Source organism: Nannospalax galili, unplaced genomic scaffold (assembly GCF_000622305.1).
Source record: "Nannospalax galili isolate Female #2095 unplaced genomic scaffold, S.galili_v1.0 scaffold750, whole genome shotgun sequence".
NCBI classification, from domain to species: Eukaryota; Metazoa; Chordata; class Mammalia; order Rodentia; family Spalacidae; genus Nannospalax; species Nannospalax galili.
This window is the reverse complement of record NW_008327506.1, coordinates 98,860-116,882: the sequence shown is the minus strand read 5'-3', so window position 1 is coordinate 116,882 and position 18,023 is coordinate 98,860. Positions and strand designations below refer to the sequence as shown.

Below are 18,023 nucleotides of genomic sequence, written 5' to 3'. Positions count from 1 at the left end.
CTTAGATAAAAGTGTCACTACTGCACCAATAGAGATAGCTTGCTGTGCCTATCCTTGTGGTTATTAGGCTTTAGAGCTGGGTTGGACCATTGATTAATTTTTCTCCCTTGCTTGCATAGTATCTTCTAGAACTATGAGAGCTAGTCTTTAGGAAGGATGCTTCCAGGTCAGTTTCAGCTTCATTGGTCCCTGAACAGGACTCCTAAATTAAACCTCACCCACCCATGGCTCAGGGACCATTGCAGAAGAAGGGATGGAAAGATTGGAAGAGCCAAACTGGAAGCACAAATTTCTCTGGGAACTTGCTCATATGAACCTGCAGCAATGTGACAACATGCACAAAATCCATGCTGATTCAACCAGACAAAACCCCAGTATAGAACCGGGAAAATGTGTAGTAGGCACCAACCTTAGCCAGGGAACTATTGGCAACTGATTATTGTGGAGTTGGTTGGTCTTTAAGGTAGTGGCTCTAGATAGGCTGACTAGACTCCAGTGGATGAACTTGTACCCAGTGATATCTGGGTACAAATGTTTGACTGGACAGGCTTTAATATATATGACAATGCATGAAATCTGGTGTGAGGAGTTCTGCAGGAGAGGGTCTAAATTTAACTAAGATCTATTATAAGAAATGCACAGATCCCAATACATGTATCAGGTTTGGATATGACAAAGATGTTTGGGAAAGTGAACTATTAAAGTAAATAAGTGATGAACATTTGGAGGGATGGATCAACACCATATCATTCATTGGAATCAACTCTAAATGGTAAGAATGCTAAGGGTAAAAAGAATGAAGCCATACTACTACCAGAAGAAACCACAGATTACAACCTTGGCAATTTTTAAAAAATTAGTTTTATTTTATGTGTATGAGTGTATTGCCTGCATAGTACGTATGTGTACCTGTTTCGTGCAATGCCTGTGGAGGTCAGAAGAGTGTCAGATCCCCTGGAACTGGCCATTATGTGGGTACTAGGAATCAAACCCGGGTTCTCTGCAAGATCAGCCAGTGCTCTTAACCACTGTGCCATCTCTCCAGCTCTCTACCTTGGCAATTTTGACTTCAGGGGACATTAAGCAATGTTTGGAAGCGTTTTCATTTGCCACAATTGTCAGAATTCTATTGGCTTCAAGTGTCTTGCTGATAGATAAGGCAAACATCCCACAAAGCACAGACAGCCCCTACAAATACAAACTCATGGGTGCAAACATTATAGAATGTCAGAAAAGAAGACAGCTTTCAGTGCTTACTAAAAATCCTGATGCAATAAGAGAAAATACTGACAAATCTGACTAAATAAAGACAAATTTGAAAAGGTTTTGTGAAGCTTTTAATAAATTAGGTGACTTAACTATTTCCTTAATGCTTTGGATTTCATCGTAATTATACAAAATAAAGAAAATGTAGAGAACTGTCTTACCAAGTACTAAGTAGTATCCTCAAATTCATTCCTGTTTATATCAGCAACTACATAAATATTAACTTTGTGTGTGTGGACTATTGCGGGAATGACTTATAAATGGACATAATCTGGACTAATGACTTTTTTTGTTTGTTTGTTTTGTTTTTTTTGAGACTAAGTCTCCCTGTAGCCGCAGCTGGCCTGGATTCACTAATGGAGACCAGGCTGGCCTCGAACACACAGAGATCTGCCTGCCTCTTCCTCCCGAGTGCTGGGATTAAAGGCGTGCGCCACCACGCCTGGCTGTTGAACTAATGACTTTAAATTAACCCCAGCAAAACCACATGCTCTTATGTCTTGTGACCTTGCACCCGATATCATTTCCTAGGCAACCTCATTTGGTACTCTACCCCAAAAGATAATGAATGAATGAATGAATGAATGAATGTGGGTATCCTTAAGAATTAACATATTGCTAAAAGGCAGCAACCCATTTCCATTGAACAGTGGAGGATAGAAACGATGATTAACCTAGGATGAATGAGATATTCTAGAACTAAGGATGAAAAGACCAGATGATCTGTTAAGATTATGGTACAGCCAAGCTTGAATTTTCCCAATTGAAGATAGAGAAGCCATTTTGAATAAAATTATGGATAGGGCCAGACTTGGGACACAGTTCCAGGGACAGAGTTCTAGCAAGGCAGTTTCATCAGCACAGTTCCAGGAGACAGATAGTTCCAAGAGATGGGGAACAGGTATCCTCTGAGTTTGGGGATGAACTTGCACTGAAGGACATCTGGATACACAAACTTGACTTGATAGGCCTTAACATACATGACAGAATGCATGAAATCTGGTGGGGAGGGATAATGGGGGTTGGGGGAAGGGGAAATAAAGATGATTAAGATGTTTGTATGAAATGCACAAAAATCCAATAAAAATATTCAAAACCATCACTAAATGTAAGAGTTAGGCTTTTATTGTTCAGGTAATTATAATGTTGATGTAGTAATGCTGCAGACTATGATGCAAAATCTTTTGAGAATGCTGCAATTTCTAATGTACACATATCTTAAGTTGTTTCTAACCTTCTTTGAACACCCTTTTTATACTATCTATGTGTATATGCACATCTGTGTGTGTGCTTGCAAATTTCCTGAGGGCCAAGGTTTTGATATAATAATTGTACTTTATATTTGACATCTATTTCCTGAGCTTTACTTTTAAAAAAATTCTTCTATCTGGGTGTGGTGGCGCATGCTTTTAATCCCAGCACTGAGTAGGCAGAGGCAGGCAAACCTCTGAGTTCAAAGCCAGTCTGGTCTGCATAGCAAGTTCTAGGCCAGCTGGGGCTACAGGGACATCTTGTCTCAAAAAGATCAAAACAACAACAACAAAAAACAAAAACAAACAAAGAAAACAAATCAAAACAAAAAACTCCAAAACAAAATCAAAATAATTCATTCTCCTCACTACCACAGACTTAATGGGTCTTCATTTCATAGTGGACATTGAGATAAAGCAGTAAGTAACTTGTCCAAAGTCACGGTACTAGTAAGTACTGGAACTGATGAAGGATTAAGTGCTGATAAGTATTCTCTGTTATTGCATACATGAAAAGTAATGTTGAATTGCTTAAAACGCTTGTTCTATTTCTATTTTTGTGCTTATGTTTTGCTAACATAATTTTGTTTTTTATAATTTAAAATTTTACTTTTTGGGGACTTTTACACGAGTACCATATTTGCAGAATTTCTCCCCTTTCTTTTCCTTCGACTCCTCCCAAGCTCCCCTGACTCCCTCTCAATATCTTGACCTCCTCCCCTTTAATTATTGTTTAATTATTGTTGTTATACACACACACAAACACACACACATTTATAATTTACTGAGTCCATTTAGTGGTGCTAGTATGTACATATGTGTAGGGCTGACCGCTTAGATTGGGTAATCTATCAGGGAGCTCACCCCTGGAGAAAACAGATTCTTCCTCTCTCAGCAGTCATTGATTGCCTGTAGCTCTTCATCTAGAGTTGCAACCTTAAGGCTCAGGGAACATTGCAGAGTGGCGGTAGAAAGACTGTAGGAGTCAGAGGATGGGGACATTTGATGCTAGTGTCTTCCAGACATGACAGGGAAGCTCTCAAGCTCTCCTGTGAAGTCTCAACAATATGGCTGCCTAAACAAGACCTACACAATGACAATGCCAATTGACATGCTTTATGTGGATGGGGGAATTTTCTAAATAACACATTTTTGAATGAGTGTGTTTTGAATACACACCCACAACTACTCTTTCTTCCACCCCCATGTTGTATGAATATTTTTAGCCTGTAATTATTACTTAATTCACTGTACAAAGCCATGTTCCATGCTCATTTTGAAATCTTAAATGTCCACTTTGTATATGTATTAAGAATAATTGTGTATAATAAAAATGTATTATATATAAAAATGTTCTGAGAAGACTACTGTTATGAGGTAGGAAGCTAATCTTACCAGATGGAAGTTGTAATTCAGAGCTCTATTAAGAGCAAGAATTCTTTTCTTGTTTACCCTGAGACTTATCCTTCTAGACACAAGACAGTCATGATGGTGCATGGACTTGTGCAACCTATTCCCAAGAAAAGTCCGTGTATTTACCTGCATATTGATGAAGTACTTTGCCTAACTCCTGGAATCGATGGCCGTTAGGACTGAATTTGAAAATTATGTCATGATGATTCCAGAAATTATATAAGCGAGAAGATACAATTTTGTCAAGTTCAAATGTTGCTTTCACATAAGGCTCATAGGTGCTAGAAGAAAAAGTTGGGACTGTGTGTTAATAATTGACTCAGATCACTGTGAATATGTTTGTTGTCCTGTCACTGACCCGTTTATCTGGCAGTTGGTCTCCTGGCCGAAAGCACATTTCATGATTATGTCCAGGGCCATCAAGTTGATGTGTTCAAACACCTCCACGGTTGCTTCCTGAGCGCTGCAGATCTTTTCCCACTTATCCTGGCAGAGGAGGCCAAGATCAATATCATCACCATCATCAAATTGCCTTTATTTGCCTGCTTTTCCCTGACCCTGCCCTTACCATCTAAAGGACAAAACCCTGACCTCACAGGAACCAAGAGCCAGAGAGTAAATAATCCACGTGTTTGCTTTCACATGAGGAAGGGAAACACTCACCAACTGAGTGAGAACGAGCGTGAGTACACTGTACATCTGGCAAATGGCCTCTCAGTGATTTCCACAGCTCTGCTCCAAACAGGCAGAGTTCCGTGCACCCTCAGGTGAGGACCAGCAGTCAACTAGAGGTTTCCCCAGGGCTTCTGCCACCTCACCCCCTGGATAGTCCATAGCTACTCTCAACCACCATAACGGCACTTCAGATAGATGCAGATCATTTTTTAAAAACATTTTAGATTTAGAGATTGGGGAGAGACGTTGCTGCAGGGACCTGGCTCCTACCATGTGCAGCCTGCACCCTCTGACCTCACCACGGAGGGCGACCTACTTATCTGGTCTGAAATGCTTTGCTTAACTTTTCTGAACTGCCTCAAAGGTCCTCTGCTCTAGTAAGAAATGCATTTAACACAATAAGCATTATTTTTGTGTAAAAATGCAAATAAATTGAAATGTTTCAGTTCAACCTACATTTGTTGAGCACCTAAATGTGATCAACTAGGTCCTAAACTTGGAGACTGATTAAAAGGCAGAGTTTGAAAACCTTTTACCTAACTGTCAATTATTTGGTCAGATGGCTTACAGTTAAATTAGATAATTTTTTAAAAAAACATTATTTTCTTTGGATGAACATGTATTAGTTGTACATATTAATGGGGTTAAGGGTGATATTTCTTTTTAAAAATATTTTATTATTTTATGTGTATGCATGTATTGCCTGCATGTAGGTAAGTGCGCCCATGTTGTGCAATGCCTGCGAGGACAGAAGAGGCCATCGGATCCCCTGGAACTGGAGTTATGGACAATTGTTAGCTGCCATGTGGGTGCTGGGATTTGAACCTGGATCTTCTGCAAGAACAACCAATGTTCTTAACCGCTGAGCCATCTCTCCAGCCCAAGAGTGATATTTCAAGCCATGCATACAGAGTGTATTGATAGGCCCACGTGATGCGTTTAGAAGAAATGAGAGCAAGGGCAGGTCCCCAAGCTTGAGGTCCTCTGGAAGCATTCAGCATTCCATGAGAGGGAGTCAGGAAAACCAGAGAAACACAGAGGGCAGAAATGGCTCTTGGAAATGGAGGGTAAAAAAATATAGCCACGGGTAGAAGTGGAACTGTGCTGGACTCTGAGCAGCACTGGAATCAGAGGAGGATGCTCTGCCCTCTCCTTGAGCCTGGTGCTCTGAGTCTGTGCTCGCTGATATCCCCACCACCATCCCTGAAGAGGCGATCATTTCTGAGGGCATTCCTGAGAACACAGCAATAGTTTGGTAACAGTTGTTCCTCAGGGACAGAGATGGGTTTGCCAATGAGGATGGAGGGGAATTTGGTTCATTGGCATTTGAAGTGTTTATGAAGACACTGTATTAATTATTTGTCTGATTTGAAAAAAAATACATTAACTGGGCATGTTGGTGCACGCCTTTAATCCCAGCACTTGGGAGGCAGAGGCAAGCAGATAGCTGTGAGATTGAGGTCACCTTGGTCTACATAGCAAGTTGCAGGCCAGCTGGGGCTACAGGGAGACCCTGTCTCAAAAAGAGCAAAACAACAACAACAACAACAACAACAAAACAAAACAAAACAAAAACCCCCAAACCAAACCAAAACAAAAAAACCCCAAACAAAACCAAACAACCCCCCCTCAAACAAAACAAAACAAAACAAAAAACCAAACCCCCTCTGCACCAGTAGAGCTTCTGACAGAACACACCTCTAAATCAGAGCTCACTCAACAGAAATGCTCCTCTGCAACAATCTCTAGCCCTTTTGGAAGGTTCAACTTACCTCCTAATGATCCTCCACCACCTACAAGAGGAAACTCACATCTGCAGTGCTACTAGAGATGGTGATCCAAAATTCAGTCCTTCATGAGCATCAGGCAAGTTCATTTCAGCCTCAAGCCTTTGTTCACGTCACTCTACTCATTCTCTCATCTGTAATATCTACATATACAAATCAGCTTATATTTCGTGGCAAATTTGAGTCTCCTCTGACAGCTGACACTGGTCAGTTGCTCTTGGCGTCCTTATCTGTCTCCCATAGCACTGGTTCTCTGAATCTCACCACTTGGTATTTGGTTTATTGCTACAGAATCTCAGAAAAAATTTAAGACAGATGATCAGTTCTTCTTTTCTTTTTTTGAGATTTTTGTGACAGGGTTTCCTTGTAGCCCCAGCTGGCCTGGAATTTCCTGTGTTGGCCTACTCACAGAAATTCACCTGCACCTGGCTCGCAAGTGCTGGGATTAAAGGCGTGAAGGCATGCACTACCGCACCTGGCTCTTTTTTTTTAATTAAAAATTTTTGATTCACTTTGAGTTATGAGTGTTTTGTTTTGCCTGCATGTATTTTCCATGTGCGTGCAAACCCGCAGAGGCCAGAAGACGGCGTCCTCTGGCACTGGAGTTACAGACAACTGTTAGTCATTATGTGGGTTCTGGGAACCAAACCCAGGTCTTCTGGAAGAGTAGTCAGTGCTCTTAACCTCAGCCATCCCTTCAGCCCTCCCAACAAATGCAGGAAAGGCTAACTCAGACACCATTGCTCAGTGGGTACTTGTATACTGGTTATTTTCTAGAAATCAACTGTGAATTTTCACAATCCATTAAATAAATGTCTAATACTGTGCTGGTTGGAAATACTTTGCAGTGACCTAGAGTCACTTACCCACTTCACTTACCAGCATCATATTCACAGAATGGGCCATCGGTTCCACACATGTTTTCAGGCTATCACAATGGAATCCAGGCATTAGTAGGCAGCGGTGTTGGAACCACCGGGGCCCATCTAGATTCAGAAGTCCTTTTCCTAGAGAAACAAAATGCAGAAAATCTCATGCTACTTTGTTAGATGAGATGGAGAGATAAGGAACAGCATGAGGTGATCAGCTCACAGGTTGTCATAAAATAGTGTCAAAGAGCTCGTAGAGATTGTGGTGAGTTCTGATGCCCACACCTGGGATAAATGTATTTAACACTGTGAGAAAAGTCTGATAACTTTTGGGACCTGACGAGATAAGAATGTTGACAAAATTACTAATTACCACTCATGTAGTAACTGAGGCAGTTACTCAACCTTTTGGGGCTTAGTTTCTCAACAAGGAGGTGTGATATTATGTGCTGCTCAGGTAAATAAAGGCACACACACACAAGGCACTTTACCTGGCCTTTCCTTAGCGCACAGTAGAAGCATGATAAATATCTATCTCCTCTTAACTGCAGACCAATCCATAACTTTACTGTGAACACAAAGATGTCTTTTCTGTGCCCAGATAACCCCAGCTTGAGCTCTGGTCTGTGGAAACACTGATCAAGGCTAATACTTTACAATCTTCTATTGCCAAAGTGGACATAAGGATTTGTCTTTCAGGGGCTGGAGAGATGAACCAACAGTTAAGAATGTCTGTTAATACTGCAGAAGACTGGATTTCTATACCCAGAATCCACATGAGTGGCTCATAGCCACCTGTAACTGCAGCTGCAGGGGATCCAATACCTGCTTCTGACATCCATGGGCACCTTCACACATGAACACAAACTTACAGACACACAGACATACATAAAAATAAAATAAATCTTAAAAAAGACTTTCCAGATAGCTGAACAAGCCAGGGGATGCAAACCAGTAAGCAGCATTCCTCCACCATCTCTGCTTCAATTCCTGCCTCCGGGTTCCTGCTTTGAGCTCCTGCCCTGACTTCCCTGAGTGATGGATTGTGACCTAGGAGTTTTAAGATAAAATACCCCCCCCCCAAAGACTTTCCAGCTGGGCATGGTGGAGCATGCCTTTAATCCCAGTACTTGGCCTTCCCTCCCCCCTTTTTTGAGACAGGGTCTCAAAGACCAGCCCTGGCTGGTCTTGAATTCACAGACATTCACCTGCCTCCGCCTCCTGAGTGCTGGGATGAAAGGCCAGAGCCACACAAGATTAGTTTATTTTTAAATTTTAAAATATTTTATTTATTATTTTTATTTTATGTTGTATGCATGTTTGCCTACCTGTGTATAAGCGCACCTGTGTCATGAAATGCCTGAGGACAGAAAAGGCCATCAGATCCCCTGGAACTGGAGTTTCGGACAGTTGTTAGCTGCCGTGTGGGTGCTGGGATTTGAACCTGGGTCTTCTGCAAGACCAGTCAGTGTTCTTAATCGCTGAGACATCTCTCCAGTCCCCCCTCCCAAAAGTCTTTTGAAAAAATCTTTCAAAAAACTTTAAAGTCTGAGTGATACCTTTTTTGTTTTGAGTGCTTAAAAATGCCTTGCTCATGATGCATGGTTTGGTTCGCTTACAGTGCTGGTAATTACACCAAGTGCCAGAAATTTGAGATTCCTTTCTCTCATACCAGCCATAGCACTCACTGCCACCCTTATTTTCCTTATGAGGTTGAAGAGAGATTAAATAACTTCTCAAGGATCGTATTCAAGTAGTCTATTGGAGTGGACAGCAGTATTAAAATCTAAGGGTCTCTGAATCCAAAGTCTATATTCTTTCATTTAATTTCTTCCTGGTCCAAAATTAATATCAACTACATGGGAAAACAGCATAATTTATCTGCTCACAGAATAGTGCCAATAGTACTGATGTACTGAAAGACATATGAAAATAAGAGCATCTGCAAAGAAAGGAAAGCAGTAATTAAGAGAGATGAAAGGATTGGGAATATGGGGATGTGAAATTAAGAGTTTGAAGAATGAGAGGGAGTGGAAAATGGGACTTTGAAGAGAGAAATAGATAAGAATGCTTTCTAAGAGGTTGGGCTGACCCTTGAGGTCCCCGTCAAGCCTCCCCATAGATAACACTCATTATAAATTTATCTTACTCTTTTTTATTTTTTTTGTCTTTTTGAGACAGAGTCTCCCTATAGCCCCAGCTGGCCTGGAACTTGCTATGCAGACCAGGTTGGCCTCAGACTCACAGAGATCCACCTGCCTCTGCCTCCCAAGTGCTGGGATTACAGGCGTGTGCCACCATGCCTGGCTAGATCTATCTTACTCTTTAAGGAAATTTTTTTTTGGTCTTTTTGAAACAGGGTCTCCCAGCTGTTCTGGAACTCACTATGTAGACCAGGCTGGCCTTAACTCATAGAGATCCGCCTGACTCTGCCTCCTGAGTGCTGGGATTAAAGGCGTGCATCACCATGCCTGGCATGTGTTTATGTGTGTGGAGTACATGTGTATACATGTGTTTGAGGCCAGAGGACAATCTTTTAATTAATTTAATTTTAAATTATGTGTATGGTTGTGCGTTTGTGGGTGGGGGTGTGTGCCTGTGATTGTAGGTGTCTGCAGAGTCCAGAAGAAGGGGTCAGGTCCCGTGGGCCTGGAGTTTCAGGCATTTGTGAGCCACCCGACATGTGTGTTGGGAATTGAACTCAGAGTCTCTACAAGAGCAGTATATGCTTTTTACTACCAGTCATCTCTCCACTCCTGGAGGAAAGACATTCTTGGAGATTACTCCTTAGGTATCATCAGCCTTTTGTTTGTTTTGAGACAGTGTCTCTCATCAGCCTGGAACTCACCAACTAGGTTAGACTGGATGACCAGCGAGTCCCAGAGATCTGCTTGTTTCTGTCTTCCCAGTGATGGGGTTACAAGTGCACACCATCATTCCCATCACTTTTATGTGGGTTCTGGGGATTCAGTTCAGGTCCTAAGTACTTACTGAGCTGTCTCCCCAGCTCCAATTTTAAACTTTAAAACTTGTATTTTTATGTTAGCATACAAAGTAATGGATTTCATTATGGCATCTTCATACATATGTGTCATTATACTTTGTTTTCATGTGCTATACCCCTCCTCCTTTGCCTCATCCCCCATCCCTGTTCCCTGCCTCCCTCTGACTGGTTTTCTTCCTTCTCCCAGATGATCCCAGTCTGAATTTATGTCACATTTATTTGACTGACCCTTTTTGATGCTTTGGAGTTCAGATTTGGTTCAGTCTCTGTGGTGGTTTGAATGAAAATGTCCCCCCTCAGCTCCAAGTATTTGGACATTTTGTCTCCAGATGATGGTGCTCTTTTGGGAGGTTTTAGAAGGTGTGGCTATCCTGGAGGAAGCACGTCACTGGGGGTGAGCTTAGAGAGTTCTTAAGCCTTGCCAGATCTCTAGTCGCTCTTTTGCTTCCTGTGCCTGCGTGATGATGTGAGAGCTTAGCTTCTGCGGCTCTTGCTCCAGCCACCTCCAGCCACCATGCCTCCCTGCCATGACGGACTGTAATTCCCCTGGAACCATAAGCTCAAACAAATTCTTCCTTCTATAAATTGCTTGGGTCAGTGTTTCTATCACAGCAACAGAAAAGTGACTAACACAGTCTCTTTGGAATGCTCTACTGTGGAAAGGTAATGGGGTAAGTGACACATACATACCAAGACATGGTGTCATGAACTTGTGTAGATACTGGGTCTTCAGGTCTGCAGAGTCAAGCAGAGGAAACAAAAGGCAACATTAGTGGAAACACTCATGACCAGGTCAAGCGGGCAAAGGTTTTCTTTATTTTCTTGCAGTTGGCACAAACAGTGAGCAGGAGGAAGCCTGGGCCATCCCTGCAGTAAACAGTGGGCGGGAGAGAGCCTCAGGTGACTCCTGCAGCCTTGGAGGCTGGAGATACCCTGAGTCTTGGCTCAGTTCCAGAGAAAGGCAAGCCCTGGCACTGAAGTTCATATTCTGTTCTGTTTTCTCTTTCCTCCATCAGAATTGACTTGCCTGGGGATGGTTAAGTTCTAGAATGGGGGTTGGGACATTTATGCTTGTTGGAAGGTTTATCAACTATCAGAGCAGAGTTGGAAAACATTAGACAGCAAGGCACAAAAGCCTTTGATGTTCTTGTGACTAATGTAAAGGTCTTTTACAACTCTGGTCCTAAGGAGGTCAACTCTACACATGTTATAGCAGAAGGACCGGGAAACTAGGAAGTGTTATGAGAAAGGGTGTTTTCTCTTACTAGGTTGGAGGAATGTGAAACACATGAAATATTAGAATATGAGACTTTCATTTTACAAAGCTACCAGAGCTCAAACTGATCATTTTAGTTTTGTGCTATGACACAATTCATAGGGCATACCTTGTAAAAGGACTGGGTCAAAAAAGGACTCATGCTATGGAAAGGAACTCATGCAAAAAAGGACTCATGCAAAGGAACAGAACATTTGGACCATACCTAAGAGGTTGGACTGGTAAGTGAATACAGCATCTCTAAGGGTTACATTTAGGCCCACAGAAGTGGTCGTCTAGTGGTCTTCTGATTTTTCCTAGAGGCTTACGTTCATGATGGAGTGTGTGTGTTTGTGTGTGTGTGTGTGTGTGTGTGTGTGTGTGTGTGTGAAGTTACAAAACCAAGGAAACAGAGGAGGCCCTTGGCCAAGGTGGGAGTAGCAGCTGGATTTTATAGAGCCAGGAGTCACAACTAGACAAGGGAATGGGGAACACATGAGAAGCCTCTTCACTGGAGCAAAAGACCTCTCTATACTTGCTCAGGGTCTCTGCTGGGCCAAGGACTAATCTTTGCTTTATATCAGGCCTGTGAGTTATGCACTCATTCTTAGCAGGGTTATGATCCTGAGGTTTGCCTTCCTTCTTACCTGTTCTGTTCAGAAATATCTTTGCACAGTCTGGGTCATAGATGTAGAAAAATGCCTGGAAGGGCCCAACCCAGCAAGGGAAGGCACAAGGGTATTTTTCTACAATCTCATCAAGCTTCTCCATTCTATCCTCCTGAAGAAACTACAGTGAAAAGAGTAAAGGAAATTAGAGCATCATTCAGGCTGGCTTTGTGTTGTCTTACAGACACAAGGAGAGTTCAGGACCCGCAGTAGGTTGCACAGCAGAGGGACTTGACTCCTTTTCTGAACGTGGGTGAAAATGCTTTCTCTAAGATTTTTAAGCTTAGAGATAATGTTAGGGCCAGTGTATTAAATCATTGTTGAATGACAGATCCTGTTTTTCCCCACCAGAGGGTGAGGTGAGACGTGTTTCATCTGCAGGCATCACATGCTTAGAAGGGAGGTGGGGTTGTGAGGCTGCAGATTTTTTCCCTAAGCTACTGGAAGCTTACTGAACACACCCACTGGCAGCTCACCACCCCTTCTCCACTTTCTTTTCAGTGATTCTTTTTCATGACTTAATAGTAAACACTTCTCTCTAAAAACCTACCAATTCCTTCTACAAAGAGCATCCAATTCTTTCCTCTACAACAGCAGAAAGTTCATGCTTACAGGTGTCTGAAACCTGAAGCAGACACTGAGACAAAACTCTCAGTTTCCAAGATTAACTTTCCTTCCTTTTTTGAGACAGGAGCTCACACTATAGCCCAGACTGGCCTGGAATGCACATCAATCATCCTGCCTTAGGCTCCTGAGTGCAGGGTTACAGGAGTAAGCTAACAAGCTCACTCAGCTTTCAGCATTAATAAAGCAAAGTGCAAATGCTACTGTCAGAAAAGGACCTTTTGCTTTTCCTTTTTTTCTTTTTATTACACGTGTGTGGTGTGCTTACATGTACATATGTGTGTTCGAATGTGTGTGTATGTGTATGTGTGCTCGTGTGTGTGTATACATGTGAGCGTGGAGGCCAAGGTTGATGCTGGGAATCATCCTTGGTAGTTCTTCCAACTTGTCTTTGAGGCAGGGACTTTAAATCAAATCAAGAGATGAACCCCCACATGGCATTTACATGGGTTCTCGGGATCTGAACTCTGGTCTTCTTGCTTGTGTGGTAAGCACTTAAACCACTGAGCTATTTCCCCAACCCAAAATTTTGCTTTTGTAAGTAGTTTACTAATGGCTTGAAAGTAAGATTCCTTCTTCTTCCTCTACTCCATCTACTTCTGGTGTGTATGTGTGTGGCTGGGGTGCATATACACACTTGAGCATGATTATAGGAATCCCCACCCGTGAGTAAATTGAAGGCTGGAGAATTCTTTCTTGTGTGACCCCACACCACTTTCTGTGTGATTGTTCTTATCTTCAGAAGATGTGGGAAACTCTGTCTTCCAATTTCCCATTATCAGTCAGCTACTCTCACCCATGAAGCCATGAACTGGACTCTGGATAGTTTAGGTTCACTACAAGGTCAAGATTCCTAAAATCTAGGTCCTGAAATGATGCTATTTGTTTGCTAGTACTCCAACCACTAAGCCGATGTTGATGTGTCAGAGTTAGCTTTTCCAACAATGTGAATATTTATTCATTAACAAATAATATGAGTTTTTGGAGAGCTAGGTGATGTCCTTTGGTGATGCTAGGTGATGAATATACAGAAAAGTATAAGAAAATCAGAATCTTTGCCCTCATGAAAATTATAACCTGTTATGATGGTTGCTCAGGTAAGAAACTGTCATGGACCCCCAGCCATAATCAAATACTTGGTTCACTTTTAGCCAATTCTGAGTGGATGAAACAATGGAAATCTATTGTGATTCCAAATCTTACTATAAACAACAGTCATTAAGACAGTGTGGTGCTGGTGCAAGAATAGACATATAAGTCAATGGGACACATCCTCTTCTGGCCTCTGAGTAGATACACACAAAGCTCATATACCTGTACACACACGTGCATATACCCAGGCACACATATAACACATGCGCGCGTGCGCGCACACACACACACACACACACACACACACACACACACACACAAGCTAAAGAAAAAAAATCTCAAAACAATCTGTCGTATACTGCTGATAGGAATGCAAACTAGTGCCACCATGGTGGATAATAATTTAATAGTTTTCCTTAAGTTAAACATAGAGTATCAATGAACCTGGCTATTCTACTTTTAGGTACATAAACCGAAGTGATATAAAACAATTTGTTCTTAACTGTTCATCCTCAAATCTCCATCAACTGATGAAGGAATAAACAAAATGCGGCATATTCATATAATGGAATATTATCTAGCTGTATAAAGGAATTAATTTCTGCAGCATGTTCGAACCTTGAACACATTATGCTTAAGTAAAAAATAGTCACAAAAGACCACATGTTATTTGATTTGGTTTACATGAGATATCTAAAATAAGCAAATTTATAGTGATAGAGAGTATATTAGTGATTGCCCAAGGCTGAAGTGAGATAGGAGGAAGGGGGTTTATGTAGTAATAGCTCAAAGGTGTAGACTTTTGTGTGTTACTGCGTGTTTCTTTTATCTATTCTTTTACTGTATTTTTGGGAATTTCATACATGAACACTGTACTTGCATTATTTCCACCCCTCCCAGTTCTCCTTCAATTCCTCCCATGGTCTTCCCACTCCCTCTCAATTTCTTGTCTTCTTTTTTGATTATTATTACTACAGATATACATACACTTAGAAATATAAAAATATATAATGCCCTGAGTGCATTTAATGGTACTCATGTATACCAACTTTTAGGGCTGCCCTCTTAGATTATATAGCTTTTTGAGGAGCTATACCCTGGAGAGAACTGATTCTCCCTCCCCAGCTTCCATTAATTGCCTATACCCCTTCATCTTGAAGTAGGACCCTGAGAAACTTCCCCTATCCACCTTGGCATGTCAATTGGCTTTTTCATCATGATGATTTTTATTAGACTACCATATTGTAGAGCTTTTACTGTTGTAGCTTCCCTATCTATTTAAAAAATATATTTTATTCAGTATTTTTATTTTATGTATATGTGTATATTGCCTGAGTGTAGGTAAGTGCACCCGTGTCATGCAATGCCTGCAGAAGACAGAGACGCTGTCAGATTCCCTGGAACTGGAGTTATGGACACTTGTTAGCTGCCATGTGGGTGCTGGGATATGAACCCGGGTCTTCTGCAAGAACAAGCAGTGTTCTTAACCACTGAGCCATCTCTCCAGCCCCCCCATCTATATTTTTTGACTAGATAAAAACGTTCTAAAATTCATTGGGGTATGTCCACACAACTATTATGTAGAAAACAATTTAATCGTATACTTCAAAGGGTGATTGCATGTTATATGAAGTATACCTCAATAAATCTATCAAAAGCAATATCCAAGAAATTAATTTACCACATGACAGAACATAGCAATGGCTTTGCAGTGAATAATTAACTTTTATAATGGGTAGTGAGTGTGTGAGGACAAGTCAAACCAAACACAGAAAGAGCAGTGACAACATTTAAAGCACTGAGTAGTGAAGACATGGAGCACACTGGTGCTTTTCTTATCGCTGTGGTGGAACACCTGCCAGAAGCAACTTAAGGGAGGGATTTATTGTGGCTTCCAGTTTCAGGGAACACAGCTCATCAAAGCAGGGATGGCATGACATTGTGGCTCACACAAAGAGCCCAAGGCTTGTTTACATCACGGCCAACCAGGGAACAGAGACAAACAGGGCTGGGAGAAAAGGCTGGGCTATGTCTCAAAGGCCTAACTCCAGTGACCCACCTTTACCAAACCAGGTTCTACAACCTCTCCAAAGAGTACCATCAGCTGGGTGCTATATGCTCAGATACATGAACCTGTGGGGGCACATATCAGATCCAAACTATAATGTGGATCTAAGGTTCCTGAAGTCCTGTACTGGTTAGAGTGGAATTTATATTTCAGTTAATTAAGTGTCAGACATATTTTCAGTTTTTTAAATACTAAGTTTTCTCTAGAACAAACTAAAAATATGTTAGTAATAATGATACATGCAAATAATGTAAGGATTTTAACTAAAAGACAAAACTTGTCAGAGTACATAAAAAACTATAAATATATGTTAATAGAAGACAATGAAAAGAGACTCAAAATGTTGTAGTGTTGGAAGGGGTTATGCATGCTACCAGAAGGAAAAAAATAATCATCACCTTTATCCAGCTGTGAACACTGTGAACTACAACACCTATGACCTGGCAAGATGTGCTCACTGGTGTAATAGTGACTGGGATCAAAGGCATGCATTACCATGCCTGGATAAATAATACAGTTAAAAAAATTTATTTATCATTTTTATTTTATGTATATGCAGGTATTGCTTGCATATAGGTAAGTGCACCCATGTCGTGCAATGCTGGCGGAGGACAGAAGAGGCTTTTGGATCCCCTAGGACTGGAGTTATGGGCAGTTGTTAGCTGCCACGTGGGTGCTGGGATTTGAACTGATTTGAACTGGGGTCTTCTGTAAGAACAACCAGTGTTCTTAACCACTGAGCCATCTCTCCAGCCCCAAATAATACAATTTTTAAAAACAAAAGAGAATTCCTTCACCTTAGGACTACTAGCTACCCCATTTCTCTTGTCTACCCCCCTCCCACCCCTGCCGGCCTTTCTCACAGGCAGTTCCAATAACTTCACCTCAAGTCCCAAACCAGATTAACTAAATACCCTAGCAAAGATCCCTAAGTCCTCACTCAGGTTGTCCCCTCCCCACCAAATTTCTAGCCTCCAGGTCAGGCAGGCAGATCTGCTCAGCCAGGACTCTGGTAAGTCAGATCCTGCTCACTGCCTCTCTACCCAGTTTCTCTCATCCACCCAACCTGGTCCCCTGTCAGCCTCTCTTACAGGCAGGCTCCAATTCCTTCACCTCAAGTCCTAGGACTAGCTTCAAAAACAAGATTAACTAAACACCCTATCATAGATCCCTAAGTTCTCATCCAGGCAGCTCCCTTACTGCCAACTTCCCAGTGTCCTGATCAGAGAGACAGACCTGCTCAGTCAGGACTTTGACCAGTCTATTATCCAGCAAGAACTTGAAATATCCATTAATTTGTCTTCCATACGCAAACAAAAATAACTAAGCTTCATAAACAACATTAACAGAACCAAAATTAAATTAAACAGAAGCAGAGTAGCAGTTCCTGTTGAACACATAACCAACAAAGAACATCATATGCCCAAATGGCAATGCAAAACACAAACAATATGAAAAACTAAGAAAATATGTCCCCAACAAATCCCACAAGTCCTACAGAAGTGCACAGCATTGAGAACCACCGTGTAGAACCCCAGGATGCAGAATTTAAAAGAACAATCATAAACATGATCAAAGAACTTCAAGAAAACACAGACAAACAACCCAAAGAACTCAAAGAGGAAAGACATAAATTTTTGACGGAAGCTCAAGAATATACAAACATGCAGCTTAATGAAATATCAAAAACAATCCATTATTTGCAAAGTGAATTGACTAAATAGACATAAATAGTGAAGAAAACCCAGGTGGAAATGAACACGGGACTGAAAAACTCAATAAAACAATTAGAAACAACAAGAGAAAGTCTCATAAGCAGAATGAATGAAATGGAAAACAGAGTATCAAGACTGGAGGATAAAGTTGAAGATCTGGACTCCTTAAGTAAAGACTATGCAAAATTAAACATACACACACATGAATGGAATATGCAGGAAATGTGGGACAACATAAAAAGACTAAATCTATGTATCGTAGACATACAGGAAGGATAAGAATCTCAGGCCAGTGGCACTGACCAGATCTCAACAGGATTATAAAAGAATAGTTCCC

General features: G+C 41.4%; 1 protein-coding gene across 4 annotated transcripts in view; it reads right to left on the bottom strand.

Annotated features, from left to right (window-relative positions):
- Positions 1-18,023, bottom strand: part of LOC103732815 (cytochrome P450 4X1) — a 46,371-nt gene that overhangs the window by 19,325 nt on the left and 9,023 nt on the right. For all 4 annotated transcript variants that reach the window (XM_008831638.1, XM_008831569.1, XM_008831773.1 and 1 more), the window contains exons 2-6: positions 12,167-12,308; positions 10,955-10,999; positions 7,271-7,398; positions 4,288-4,415; positions 4,056-4,210 (exon numbers count right to left, since the gene is read on the bottom strand). In XM_008831638.1, coding sequence (XP_008829860.1) covers positions 4,056-4,210; positions 4,288-4,415; positions 7,271-7,398; positions 10,955-10,999; positions 12,167-12,308 — 598 coding nt within the window. The remainder of the gene's footprint in view (positions 1-4,055; positions 4,211-4,287; positions 4,416-7,270; positions 7,399-10,954; positions 11,000-12,166; positions 12,309-18,023) is intronic.